We start from the raw sequence: 14,394 nt of genomic DNA, 5'->3' as shown, positions 1-14,394 counted from the left end.
CTTTCCCTAGCAAAGCAGTCAGTGTTTGTCAGGGTTATTGTTTAAAACCCGGCTGAAAAGATGTTATTTGTTGTTATTAACCCGGTATCCAAACTTAAAGGAGTCTAGAAAGTAAAGCTGTCTGCCTTAACTCAGATGACAGCAATATAGATTAGCTCTCTGCGTCACTTAAGGGTCATTTCACATTCTAGCACGCCAAAATTTATGGCAACAGGACCAAATTTTAGGAGAGACCCCATCCAGCCTGCGCTCATGTTTCTAATCCAGATTCAGCCCTGCGGTCCCGCCGGTCTCACCCAGCTTCGTGAGCACCAGCGGGAAGATGCTCACTCAGGGCGATGGGGATCGAAGCGTGCCCCGAGATGCCCCCACCACGTGGTGTGCGTCCGGGTGCTTCGCAGTGGCCTCGCAATAGCCCTCCTAGTTCAAAGATGGAGTAAAGGGAGCCCTTTTAGGGGGATCCCCTCGCAGGCACCTGTGTGGCGACAAGCACCCGTGCAATCCCGCTGGAGGACCGCCGTGGGTGAGCGGGTGCAGTGAGCACCCTCCTGGTTGCGTTACGAGTACAATAACGCAACCCAACATCGCGACACAGGATCAGACGGTCGCCATCAGCCTGTCAGTACTGGACAGAGGACTTAACAATTCCAGGCCCCGGGTTGTGACTGCACTTTTTGTTCAGCTCTGAGTTCTTGCTCGCATCTTTTTGGAGGTCTGTTTGAGTTGGGAGCTAGTCAGCAGATAAACACTCCTCCCTGGTGAGTCAACAAGTTAGTCATTCGTGGGATGCTTCTATACAAAATGTCCTGTGAGAAATGAGCCAAGTATCAATCCTGCTCAGGGATTGATAGTAAATGAGAGGAGCAAGGGGAAATATTCCTAGGAAGCTTGTAGAGGTTAGGAAATGTAGGTTGCAGTTGCCAGTGAACTCAGTGGCTGTGACTAATTTGGTATCGTCAGAGTAGTTGCCCTCACCAGGGGTAAGTCACCACGAGCAGAGGCAGCTCTAGCAGGCAGGATGGCATTCCCATCCTCCTTACCCGCTCCTCACCACCACCTCTAGGAGAGGAGGGCTCCCCGACCCCCCGGCACCCCGCAGGTCCCAGCTGGGGGAGCTGGACCTGCTCCGTGCGCCGCAGGGGTGCTCTGCCTGCCCGGGGGGCTGGCATACCCACCTCTCGAGGAGCCTGCACATCGATGAACTCCTCAAAGATCCGCTGAGCCTTGGAGGCCAGCTTGGCTGCCGAGCGGGTCTTCTTGAAGTCCTCGCAAGCGAGCCAGAACTCCAGGTTTTCCTCACTGAACTCTGTCTTCAGGAAAGCGCGGAAAGCGGCCAACCCATCTGCAAGGGAGACACGGGGAGTTACAATGGGAAGAGAAAGAGGGCAGGGAGAAATCTCTTTAATAGACAACCCTCCATCCACCCTTGTCTACCAAAGACCATTTGAGTTTTCTCCCAAGTTCTGCGACGCCAGGCCGTGCCCATAACTTACACTACTACATCAGCTGGATTCTCGTGAGCTGCCACGAAGCCAAACATCATTTGCCGTTGCTCTGAAAAAGCATTGTGCCAGTTAACATGGGAAAAGGCTTTTTTCGGGATTGAGGCACCCAACCTTTGAAAAGTTCCTCTTGAAAACATCAGGCTTCAATGATACAGTCTCTTTTGCACAGCATCTTGTGTGTGTTAATGCAGCACTTTGTAAGGTCCTATCTGTCATTAAGAAAAACCTTTAATAAAACATAGCGTCTGTGGACTTGTCTCCTATGTTTTCTGTCACTTTGCTTTATTGCCTTGTGACATATTTTTAGTTCTTATTTAAACAGAGGAAGGAGCTTGGACAGTCTAACTGTTACACCTACGATAACGGGGAGAGGGAAAGGATGCAGCATAATTACTACTTGTCCGGTCGGTGGTAAAAGTGTTCTTATCACTTGTTAATGCTTAGCAATTGTGACATTTCAGTAATGTAATCTGAGTCAGCCGGGGCAGATTAGAAATATGGAAAGATTTATTAGGCAATCTGTGTCCTCTTAAACCCCTGCCTCGGCATATTTATGGACACAGCTATTGTTTTTTATTTCCTTTCCCTGAATGGCACCAGCAGAGTTGAAGTAGCTGAAGGTTTCACACATGCCCTTTCTCCTTCCTTTAGCCTAGGGATAAATTTGGCTCCTAATTTTTTTTTTTTTCCAGTAACATGTTTCTAACTTTACCTTTTCTATATGGTCTGAATATTTGTAGTTCAATGACTGGAAACCTCCTGAGTCAGCACTGGCTACTTCCAAGCAAGTGTCTAAAAATATTGATGTGATCGCAAAAACATTTGGCAGGGTCAGACTCCTCGAAAGGATGAGAGGAGCAAAGGCATGTGTGCGTGGCAGGTAGGGACAAAGACTGATGAGGGTTTGTAGGACTTGAACTCCTGCAATGCTGCAAGGTGGGGACCCCCTCTCCCACCTTTCTGCTGTGGGAGATCTCGGCGGCGCTGCCTTCCCGTGGCAGGGGAGGTGGGAGCTGGGAAGGAGCCTAAGAAATGGCCCCAGGTGTTCAACAGCAACTAACAATCCTATTTCTGGCCGCACGTAAATCAGTGGAGATGTCTGGCCTCCCGGATTCTCAAAGGGAAAGGCAGAAAAGATTTCAGGCCAGACAGGACCAAACTACAGGCTAAACGTCTCCACTCTCTGTTTCTCAAAGCTCCTTCGCCGATGGGCTCCGCGCTGCTGCTCCATCAGCAGCCGCGTCGCAAAGGGCGCAGCCATCGGCAACTGAAGCGGGTACGTCCCGCGGCGGCTACGCTTGCTGCTTCTGCCAGCCCCGGGAAACTGCTGTGACCACACCAACTCATCCTGCCGCTTCTCAATTAATGCATTTGTAGGAGAAGATCAGGGCTTCAGACTGCTACTGTGGAAAAAAAAACCCCAGGGCTTTTGTCCGTGAGCACTGCAGATTAACGGTGCAAACTGCGGGTTCAAGACGGGGGCAATGATGTGAAATTAGCCCCGGGGAAGCCGCAGAGCAGAGAGTGCTAAGGACATCTCCAGGAGCAGGGTGCCTGTCAGGATCGTGCTGCTGGTGGCTGCTTTGGGCCCCTCCGTGGGTAGATAAATATGGTGAGTGAGATGTTTTAGTGCTGCTTCCCTTCCTGAAAGCTAGGAGACAGGACAATTTTCAAAACCTGTGTCCCCTTTAATGCCTATAGAATTTACAGGGGCTGTGTGGGACCAAATGGAGGGCTTGAGAATAGAGCAGGGAGTCTTTGCAGAAGGAAAAGGAGAGGACATAACAGCAGGCTGACAGGTTTCAGAAAGAAGAAAGTACAAAAGGCAGAAAGCAGCAGTTCCCTGACAAGTATGTCATTTTATGTATCACCATTTCCTAAAACGTTTGACTTTAAATATTCCAGCACCCAAGCACACTGTTATGACTATACAACCTCTGTTGTTGGTCCCTGCAGAGGTTTTCCTCCCCTTTCTCTGTCCTGGTCTTTCCCCACCACCATCACTTTCCTCTACAGCAGTCCCAGAGCCTCAGCACTGACAGAAGATCACTTGCAGAAATAGCAGCTTTCCATGGCAAATACAATACCTGCAAAATATAATATCTGCTAAAAGAAGGGGACTTCTTCATGACTGATGAGGTGAGAAAGGTGCTTCCTTCAGTCCTGCCCCAGAGAGCAGCCGCAGCAGGTCCCTCCTGGGACCAGGAGGTTTCCATATGCCCTGAATCCTGCGCTCACGTCGATCAGCTCCTTTTTATCTTGAAGTAAGTTTATACAGAGGATAGATAAATAATAGTTTCTGGCTGTTGTCCACTTCTTCACATATTCCTGTCGTACCCTCCTCACAGCCTTTGAGGAGCTGGAAACGATGAGGCCAGACCTGGGAGGACCTTGCAGAGGTGGCCTTGGACCAGGAGAGGTCATCCTTGACTCGGACTGCCTGGCTCTCCGCAGATTTAATCTTTAGCCTTTGACTGCCTGCCAGCATTTACAGCTGTGCCTGGCAGCCAGAGTTCAGAGATGGGAGCCCAGATGACTGTGCAGGAGTAAATCCCTGCCCACAAGTTTATCATGGAACAACGACAAATGTAATTGTAAGAGCAGGAGGGCAATTAGGTATGGGAACTGCCACCACCTCAGCTGGAATTTGACCTGGGTGTAGGCTTTAATCTCTTCCTGCACATGTCGGCTATCAAGGAAGCATCACTCATGAAGGATCAGCATTTCAAAGCTCATCCCTCCTGACTGGACAGCTTTTTAGCTAGGGCAATCAGCTCTGGATTGCAGTGTGATATGAGCAGGAGGGCATCAGCTACTGAGTCAGCCTCCTGAAATATCCTGGAAGATGGCCGGAGCACCTGAGAAGTGCAATTCCAAAGGGATGCTTTACAGAAAAAGCACAGAAATAAAAAGCGGGGTTAGAAGTCTGCACATGCCGCAGCACAAGATATCCATAGAACGTGCAGCCTAAAGGCATGGCCGTTCAAGACGGCAGAGAGGTACTGGTGTAGATGCACGGCCCTTCAAGACAACTATTGGACACTTCTTCAGGAATTTGACTCAAGAGCAATGAGCCTTGCCTGAAGCCAAAGGAGTACATCAGTACTGAATCAGCAGGTAGGATGAAGGTAAAGAAATGGAGCTCTTCTACTGAGCGTCAAGAGTCTGAAAGAGGAACAGAAGACATTTGCTTTTTACTTTTGCAGTGTAAATGTAAGCTTCAGAATGCCCTGCTCTCCTTTCAAATAGAGCAAGGGCATGCTCAAGAGGATTGTCAGGAAGGACTGTGCAAGCATTTGTACATTACCCCATCCCAAAATCTTGCAGTGCACCGTACAGCTATAACCCTGCGGGCCACCTGTGAACTAGACAATGACAAGAATTTGTGTTTTATAGATGGGGACTGCCAGGCAGATCAATGACTGTGTGAGGACAGGGACTCAGATGCTCCTGACATCCCATTCAAATATTGCTCTTCAGGCCACGGAGAGTGGATCCTTTCCAGCAAGAAGGGCTGTGGAGGAAGGAACCCAACTGGCTAGCACAAAACACAACACAGGTCTTAACTAAGGCAAGCTTCAGCAACACAAGGAAGAGCCAAGATTAGTGGCTTAAATCATTCAGGCAGTCAGCTTAGTAACCGAGCACTAGCCACTGTCAGAGTAAGAACGCGATCAGCAATCATACATTTAATGCATGTATTTCACACCGTCGGGGCAATCAGCACTTCATGCAGGAAGTAAAGGTAGAGTCCTTGTAGCTGGTGGATGAATGGATTAGCTCTACGGAGCGTGTTGGGTCCAGGGCTGAAGAGGCAAGGCCACAATGCTCTGTATAGCATACCTACATGCTCTCACTGCTGCTTAGCGTTGCTTGGGTGAATGCTGGCTGCCTGGCACCAGCACAATGCTAATGCTGTTCTGGCTTAGAAAGCACCAGGAGTAGGTTGGGATATTCCTGTGCCGTGCAGGAAGAGGAGCGATGTGTAGACAACAGAAGGTGGAGGAAGACAATAAAGTTTGGGCAGAAGAGCAAAGAGATCACCCAAAAAAATGGTGGAGGGGAAAAAAAATTAAAAATCACCCTTTAGATAAAAGTGGAAACTCAGTGCAAAGGTTTTCTGCATCAGATGCTTCATTGAAAAGTGACTAAGGGTCGAGGACAGAGTGTCCTGCTGGATTCTGGACAAATGACAAGCCATGTGTCCAGCCCTGCGAGGGATGCAGCATGAGACATGCCATTGCTTGTATTTCCCTCCAGCAGCCTGTCAAAAGAAATCTCCATCTGGCTGACCAGCCTGTACCTCCTGGGCAGGGGTACAGAGGGGGGATTACTCCTCTGTTACTCCCATGCACGCACACACGCTCTGCGGATCACACTGAGCTCCACCTCCCTGGGAAGCATCGCACAAAGTGGGACAAGATGCCAAAATCTAGCATGCTAAAACCACTGCTTTTGCTCTCTGAGCATCCAAGGAAGCATGCTACGTACGATCTGTCTCAATTCCCTGCTGCAAAGTAGGATCAAACTCCTCTCTCCTGTTGCTTGCCGTGCTCAGAAGCCCTGACCCAAGGGAACACTGCGACGCTGTGCTTGCGTCTCTTGCAATGAGCTCAGACGAGGCTCCTGCCGTAAAAATGGGATCAAGCGGCTGACCCTATGGTTTCAAGTTAATTTGCTTCACCCATTAGCAAAAACAAGTAGGATATCATTGCATTGGCTTATGCATCTGGGGCTGTCAATGAAATGGAGCTGAACTGCGTGCTACCACTCAGCATTGGCTGCTCTAAGAGGGCTAGGCTGAGGGATGCTGAAGTCTCAATGTCAGTGTAAAAGGAGGGTGAGGCTGTGAGAGAGCTGTTCTGCCTTTCCTGCTCACAATCTCTTGCTAATGTCAACACAAATTATTCTTTAAATGACTGGGGAATTAATCCAAATCAGACCTCTCTATGGAGAGGGGCACTGCCCAGCCTGGGAATCTCTGGAGACATGAAACTGCTTCAAAACCCAGGGGTTTTCAATCCTCCACTCAGGACGCTGCCAGAAGTAGCATGTCGGGACCAAACATTACCTGCAGAGATCATTCATTAAAACAATGGGGGGAGAAGGAAAGGGAGGGGGCTCCACAGGGCCATCACACTTCCAGGGATATTTGACAAAAATAATATAATGACACTCTCCATAGACTCTGTATAATGTCCAATGCCTGGTCAGGTCACTTCCATTTGGAGACCTTCTGGAGACTCAAAAATAGGAAGTGGAAGAGTACAAGTTGTTTGCCTTTCCCATAAAAGAGTGCTGCGTGCCCGTGAGCCTCCTCCGAGTACAAGGGCAGCCTGCTCACCTGGGCACTTCAGAGAGTCTTTTAGGGATCTCTGATCCACTTTCCTCCTCCTCGGAGCTCTTCTTTGCATTTGTCCAACCCCTTGCAATATTCCACAGAAAAACTGCTCCATTTTCAGCTGCTGCATCCAGCTTCTGAGTCCTACGTGCGCACTCTGGGGTTTTTTTCCCCCCAAAGAACAGGTTTGGCTGGAAGGGACCCAAACCCAGATCTGTGAGATCTGACAGCAGCAGAAAGCACCACTCAAGCCCCTGAAATCAGCATCACAATCTCCCTTCCAAAATAGATGAACTATCCCTCTGCGAAGAGTCCATGACGTGTGTCAAGCAGAAGCGCTCTACCTGCTGATGCTTTGCTTAACTCCGAAATTTTGGCCAGACAAGGCACAAGACCCCCTTACCTAACATCAGCACATGTTTCTAACAGCAAAAACGCTGTTTTCGTAGCAGATCTTTGGCAATCCTTCTGTGTTTTGCATACAAGCATACATAAGCGAAAGCGTAAGACAATTCCTTTTACAGATATATGCTCTTCTCTCCTTTAAACCAGTGTAACTGAAATAACACTTCTGTTTCAACAGAGCTTTTTGTATTTGCATCGTTATATCTTTGACTGCCAGGCTAGCAGTTCTGGAAACTTCAGGCACAGCGCAGTTGTAACATATTCCTTTAGAAAGCAGTTTATTAAACAATTTTTGGGTTTTTTTGTCACTGATCACCAGGCAATGTCACCATGACTGCTGGTTAAAAAAAAAAGATTCATTTAAATTTTAAAAGTCACCTTCTGTTGCTATTAGGAACTGAATATTTTTCATTAGGTGCCAGAGAGTTATCAGAATTACTTTCCTTTCCAGAGACAGGAAAAATTCTGATAATTCATTTATCACTCTGTAAGGATAATTTATTAATAAAAACAGACACTCTTGTGGAGGCTGTTGGATGAAATAATTGAACTAAGGTTTGATTTAGCATTCACAGTAGTCAACTGAAGAGGGAACTGTCTGTATAATGTCAGCACATAGATGCGTAAATTCACTGGGTTTTGTAGCCAAAGCTTTTTTGCTGCAGTCCGTATCCAATAAGGAAAATTTTGACTTTTGCACTGGTGGAGGAGGAACAGGGGCTCAAGTACTGTAACTCTGGTGTGAATAACCTGTCCTCCCCGCTCCCCATCCCCCAGGCAACCCTTTGGTGCATATTTCCCTTGTTTTGAATTTTGACAAAATAAATGTTCCCTCTTAGCCATACCCAGCTACACCAGATTATTTTTTTTCTACTGGTTGCAAGAGCAATGATCTCAACAAGATACTGCTGCTAAAATTATATATTGCTTTTTTTTGCCTTGGACAGCCAGCCTGTTCAAAGTTGTCACTTAATTCCCTGCCAAAACTGTTGTCATCTCAGCAGAAATCCAGCAAAATTACACTTTATTTAAAATAATAATATAATTCTACACTTACATTTTAAAATATGTGTGGAATAAAACTGAATCTCTAAGAAAACCAGACAGCTCCTTATTGCAATAAAATAGTTCACCGCCCACATTGACTTCTCCCCAACCTTGACTCGCTCTTGTTTTATTCTCCAGTAGAAACACATTAATGAACCTATACTGTGAACTTCACTGTCTTGTTTATAATTTCTCCGCATGAAAACGGTGGTGAAGCAGAATAATATTTTCTGAACAGAACTGACACGATTGATCTATTGAATGGAGCGAGGTGTGCTGATTATACGTTTGCATAAGGTTCCTGGATGTTAGATTTTCAGGTTTGCATTAGTAACTGTAAATTAGGTCCTGCTAAGGGCTACCATGCATGACTTCTCTGCTGCAGAGCAAGTTGTTCAAGGTTACTGAACCACGTACACCGTTGTGTCGTAGCACTCCCAGCAAAGACTGCTCTTCAACACGGCGGAGCTGCACAGGAGCTGCACATTCAAGCCAGTGTCGTGAATCCCCGAGGGCTTTAGCAAGCTGAGAACCTGCCATTTGCTTGTGTGGAAAGACTGGACCCAGGGGCACTTGCCAAAGGACGGTAGGCATAGCTATAGCCTTGGAGTCCTGCCTCCAGTGCACCCCCGGGAGCTGGGGAAGGCTAGACCTTGGGTTGATGACTTTATCAGTTGTGATCACCCAGTCAAAAACAAAGCCAGGAAGGGAACCCACAGAAACTCACTCCCTCGCCTTTTAACCAGAGGACAAGCCTTGCCTAGAAATGACCGTGACCTTGCCTGGTGGGTAGTAAGCAGCTAACGACTTGTGCTCGGTAATGCAAAGCATACTTTGTTTGCCCTAGCTACACCCAGTATTAAGGATACAAGGGGGAAAAAAAGGTAGAATTTGATCTCTACTCACATTTATGGGACAAAAGGACATCAAAAGAGTCGGCCCATCTTGTTGCTTCTTCTGTTGACAGTCTCCTGTAAAGAAAGGAAGAGAAGTTACAGACAACCCACGGCCACTGATCCCCTCTGGGGCTATTTGACAAGGACACCGAGGAAGGCTGGATTCTTCTCACCTAGCTTTGGAGGTCTACAGTGTAGACGTCTCCAGGTGAGCAAGTCACCCTGGGCTCCCTTTGGAGTCAGTGAGGAGATACCAAGGGACTTGCAGGGACTTGAGTCTCTTCACCTCACATCCCCAGGTAAAATAGTTAGGTAGGTAAAATAGGCCAGATGAATCACACCCAAAAAGGGACAAATTTTTCCTCATTGACTCTAAGCAGAGGCTCAGGGAACGAGTTCAGATGTAGACATTTACATTGTAAATGCCAGAAGTTAAGTGAAGTGACGTGAAACCCACCTCTGCAGAAGTGTTTATTTCCCTCTCCTGACTTTAAGGGGAAGGTTAGACTCTTAGCCTAGATGCAAGCTGTGATCAGATGAATCACATTCCACTCAAGTCAGGACTCTGGATTGTCTGAAGCATCTACCTGAAGTGTTATGCAAACTAATATAGGACTTTTTGGTAGTGTTTAGTAACAAGGTTTAGCTAAAGAGGACTGTGACCTGAAATTGCTGGTCACCTCTTATACTGAGTCAACTGCTCAGATTTTGAGTTGTGATGACAGAGGGGTAAATTACATCCTCAGAGATGTGCAGACATGTCCCACATACAGCAGCGGGGACCTTGCGTATGTCCTGTCTCACAGGAGAACTCGTGTCAATGATCCAGGTATTCTCTGAGGCTGTTCCTGCTGTATCAGCACTGTTCTCTTTTCCTCCTTCCTTGTGGCTAAAAGAACTACTCAAAGCTTATACAAAGTACAATAAAAGGAAGATCATACTAAAGGGGGTGGTGGGCAGGGAGGTAAAGGACAGAAATGGGGTTGGGGTGGGATGCTGCAGCTATACTCACTTCAAAGCCCGGTTGGGCTTGTCCGGAAGAATAGCTGTGAAATCATTATATGAGTCTGATTTGTGAGACAGGCAGCCCAGGCGAGTCCTCATCCCTCTGTTCCTGTGGTCGATGTGGGGGAGCAGGGGTGTGAGCAGGGGAAAACCAAAGAAGATGACGATTATAAGTCTAGCCAGAGTGTCAAGGAAAAAAAACCACAAAAAACCACCAAAAGACCTCAGTGGCTCTGTGCCTCATCAGACCTGTGTCCTTGGTTCCCTCACCTGTGGGAGGGACCCTGAAACATATCCAATAAGATGGACAGACACAGCACCAGGGCAGCGGAAGGCTCACCCACACCAGCCATTCCAATTGTTGTTGGGTTGACAGTTGGACTTGACGATCTTTTAAAGGTCTTTTCCAACCTTAATGATTCTGTGATTCAGCTGCTCTGACTGGCAAAAAGGCTTTTAAAGGCTGCGCTTTGGGATGGTTTCTTGGAAAGACCTGCTCTGGTCAGGTGTGGGAGGAGAGCAAAGGGCAGCAATACCAGAAATCAGTCACCGTGATCCAGCAGCACCAGAAACATAATAAATACCAGGGCTTGAGGGCAGGAGGGGGCTGGAGGAAGAAGAGAGGGAGCAAGGCACCTGCAAGGTGAGCCTGTGCTGCAGGGCTACGAGACTCCAGCTGGGATCCCAAGCAGCTTCTTTAGACTCGGGGTTACATAAGCAGGCTAAAACTGCCTCTTTCCTGACAGGCTTGCCCAGGCAGAAAATGGCTTTATTGCTTTTTTCCTCTAAATTTCAAACCAGCCCCAGAGCCTTCGCTCCTCCGCCAGCCCCTCGCGTCCTTGCCAGCCCCTTCCCGGTACAGCCGGCGCGTCCGCAGCATCCTTCATTTCATTACATAACCCCGGGACGGGGAGGAACACAGAGGGAGAGGGAAACATAACATGCACACGTAGTATATGGGACTGGCATCGTGTCCTCTCAAAAACATATAGGTACCGGTTAGCGGTTTTACACAGTCTCTAGAAGGGCAGAGCCCGTGAGTTGCCTCTCCAGCCCAAGGGCATCACTTCTACCAGATTCCCCAGACATCGAACGAGGCCATTCTCTCCTCCGCACCGCAGCAGGAGGATTTCGTGACCCAGTCTCCGCTTCTCAGCTGCTGGACCCACTTCCGAGCCGGAGAAAGCCCTTCTCCCAGCCCTGCTGCCAAACAGATGCCAAATACTTTCTGTGACTGCAGAGGAAAGCACAGCATTTTTCCCTTCCATATGTAATTCTCGCAGAACACTTCAGTACCAGCAACTGAGCCAATCTGTAGCACGCCTGCTTCCCCCTTCTCCTCCCGCCCTTCGGAGAGTTTCTATTATTGCACATTTTAATGTAATCTTAAAGCAAATTAAATGTTAATTAAATGCAACGAGTGTCTCCCTGGCACAGCACAGGCAGCTCGCAGCGTTTAACAAGCACAAAAACCTGGAGATCTTCAGTCGCAGAGATTGTTGCACGGCCTCAAAATATGGACCCATGACCAGTGGTCTCAGGATGCTGTGCTACATAAACCTCAAATATCAATGCAGAAACACCGTTTGCAAAGCGTCATGTTCCTAGCTTGAGCATGCTGGACCTGCTGCGCTCAGACACAGAGTCCACTATAGGATCCTTCTGGTACCTTTCCTGATAGCTCCTGCCCCCAACCTTCATCTTCCCTGCACCGTTTGCTCTAGCAAGCTCACGAATTTCTCAGCAAGAGGTGTGACAGGCATTACCGCAGTGCTGCTCAGATTCCTCTCTGATGCCTGAGATCAAGGGACTGCGGCAGGGGATCAGAGCGTATGGGGGACAGGGATGTCATGCCGCGAGTGAGGAGCTTGTCTCTCATGGAACACCGATCTCTAGGTGAGGACTTCCACGACAGGACACGGGAGAAAGAGAGGGAAAGAAACCGGGTCTGCAGCGGGTGGAGAGGCAAGGGAAGGGCAGGAGGGAAAAGGGGACGCCGCAGTGAGCGGAAAGGCTCGCCGGACGAGGTAGACAGCGACAGGATGGGCAGAGGTGAAGGATGCATCACATCTTTTCAGTTACCTCCGTGGGATCAGTAAGGCAGCCATTCAGGCATCCAGTTATAGTTAACCCTTTAACTGGCTGGCTTGGACAGCAGTCGGGGCTGTTTGCAGGTGGCAGGAGTGCGGAAAGGAGGGATTTACAGATTCATGTCCTGGCACTTAAAAATATATCAAAGAATCCTCTGCAAAAAAAGGAGGGCCAGTTGTTCTCAACCCATTTGATCCTTGCCTCCTAGCGTGGAAGGTCGACTTTTCAGTGGAAGACATTCAGAGTTGAGGGATGATCACAGAGGAGAGACAGCGTTTCCTTCTAAGACCAGGACCGCGGGTTAAGTCCAGCTTCAGGTCTAAAGTGATTTGAGTTTGGCGTCACAGCTCACCACGGAGCAGCAGGAGTTGGCATTATCGCACTCATCATTCAACACCTCTGAAGGTCTCTCCTCAACAGGCAGAGCTCCGGGCTGACCTCGCTAAGAAGACCAAACTACCTCTTGTCCCTGTCCCTCCAGGTCATGGCTGATGTTACTGGCCAGGCATCATGGAAAAGCTGGCGCTGCAAATAAAATAACAGGAGGACTTCACGCGTCTGCCGATGCTGGTCCTTTTACTGTCACAGGTTCAAGCACTCACACAAAAATAACTTAAAGAAAGCATCTCCGCTTTGGGGTGGTGGGAGCCTGCGGGGAGCCACCAAGGAGATGCCGTGTCTGCGAAGGGGAGGGAAGGAGGGGGGGAGAGAGGACCACATAGCAGGGTCCCCGTGAGCCTTGGCACACAGGCAGCTGGTTGAACAAATCTCACGTCAGAGAGTGAGGGCGAGGTCCACCAGCCAGGAGACCGATGGGACAGGGAGCAGGGCTGTTTAGTGAGCAAAGGGCGAAGCTTCCTTATTTGCCAGGATAGGGCCAAGCTCCAGATAACCTCCATGTCCCCTTGCCCAGAGGGAACGACTGAGGAGGAGACAAAGGAACAGATGAGAGCAGAGACTGTGTGCAGAGGAGCCAGGACCCTGCTCTGCTGGGGCCTGGGGAGATCCCAGAGCCTGGGCTGCCCATCGCAACATCCCGTTTAAAACCTGATTACACTAAAAGTGCACAAAGCCTCTTCCCAACTAAATTAATGGAACTGGGATTGTGCTACACGCCAGTGAGTGCATTTCCTTAATCCCTACCCTGACCGGCTGCTTCAATGAGCTTTAACTGAAATCAATCCTTATAATTCCTTAAACCCCTTTAAATTTCCTCATTAACAGCCTCACCCGCATGTGGGGCCACAGCACGTGATCTCCTAGAGTCCAGCAGCCCCTACTTCTCTTTCCCACTGCTGCTCCAAAGTGACGGCTGGAAGCGGAGCCGGGTGCCCTCTCCCTCACAGCATCCTCTAGCAGCCTGCTTTTTGGGGTACTGTTATGAAACAGCTTCCTGCTCACCCCTGCTCCCACCCTCTCACCCTCCCACCCTGAGCAGCACCAAACTTCCCTGCGATCCCAGAGTCCGTCTGACTCCACGGACACTGAGACCTATATTTCCCGTGAAGGCAATCCCACTGCTAGGCTGACATCCCCGTGGATGTTTCCTCTGCAAATAAAGCCAATCCGTTATGACTTTTAGAAATATAATCTGTGCTGTGTGGTAAAGGCATCCCAGTAGGGGTCCATGCTGAGGTTTTTAGCCTCCTGCTCCATCATTCATCCTACCTCCCCCTCTATGAAAGGACCCTGCTCAAGGAGAATTGCCAGTCTCACACCATGGATGTGTTTGGGGGGTTTCTCCTTGGGACACAAAAAGGGAGGGCTGTGATTACAACATTCAGGTTATCAAACCACCCCAGGAGATCACCTGAGCAAAGATGAAGAAGCCATCCCAAAAGAAATTATTAGCAGCACAAAGATAAAAAAAACCCAAGAGATTTTCAAGAGATTAAGAGCATCCATTCACATGCAGAAAAAGCCAGAAAAAATCTGAACACAGAGGCACTGCAGACAGACACAGAGAAAAAGGTACTCACTGCCTTTGCCCTGTCCTCTCTGCCGGTGGGTCTGTGCTGCCAGCGCGGTCGGAGTGGCTCTGGGGAGAGAGCAGAGCGGTCTTCTTCAGAGACAACCCCCCGCCCGGGGTGAAAGTCACACTTTG

General features: G+C 48.8%; 1 protein-coding gene across 1 annotated transcript in view; it reads right to left on the bottom strand.

The window, feature by feature from the left end:
• RGS8 (regulator of G-protein signaling 8) overlaps window positions 1–14,333 on the bottom strand; it is a 15,243-nt gene extending 910 nt beyond the window's left edge. Inside the window, exons 1-5 of the mRNA XM_010294076.1 lie at window positions 14,270–14,333; window positions 12,282–12,815; window positions 10,207–10,308; window positions 9,205–9,269; window positions 1,176–1,342 (exon numbers count right to left, since the gene is read on the bottom strand). Of these exons, the coding sequence (XP_010292378.1) occupies window positions 1,176–1,342; window positions 9,205–9,269; window positions 10,207–10,308; window positions 12,282–12,307 (360 nt within the window). The 5' untranslated portion in view covers window positions 12,308–12,815; window positions 14,270–14,333. The remainder of the gene's footprint in view (window positions 1–1,175; window positions 1,343–9,204; window positions 9,270–10,206; window positions 10,309–12,281; window positions 12,816–14,269) is intronic.
• Between the last annotated feature and the right edge of the window lie 61 nt (window positions 14,334–14,394).

The sequence above is a fragment of the Phaethon lepturus genome, unplaced genomic scaffold (assembly GCF_000687285.1).
Source record: "Phaethon lepturus isolate BGI_N335 unplaced genomic scaffold, ASM68728v1 scaffold27139, whole genome shotgun sequence".
Lineage (NCBI taxonomy): Eukaryota > Metazoa > Chordata > Aves > Phaethontiformes > Phaethontidae > Phaethon > Phaethon lepturus.
This window is presented reverse-complemented; position numbering and strand designations above follow the sequence as displayed.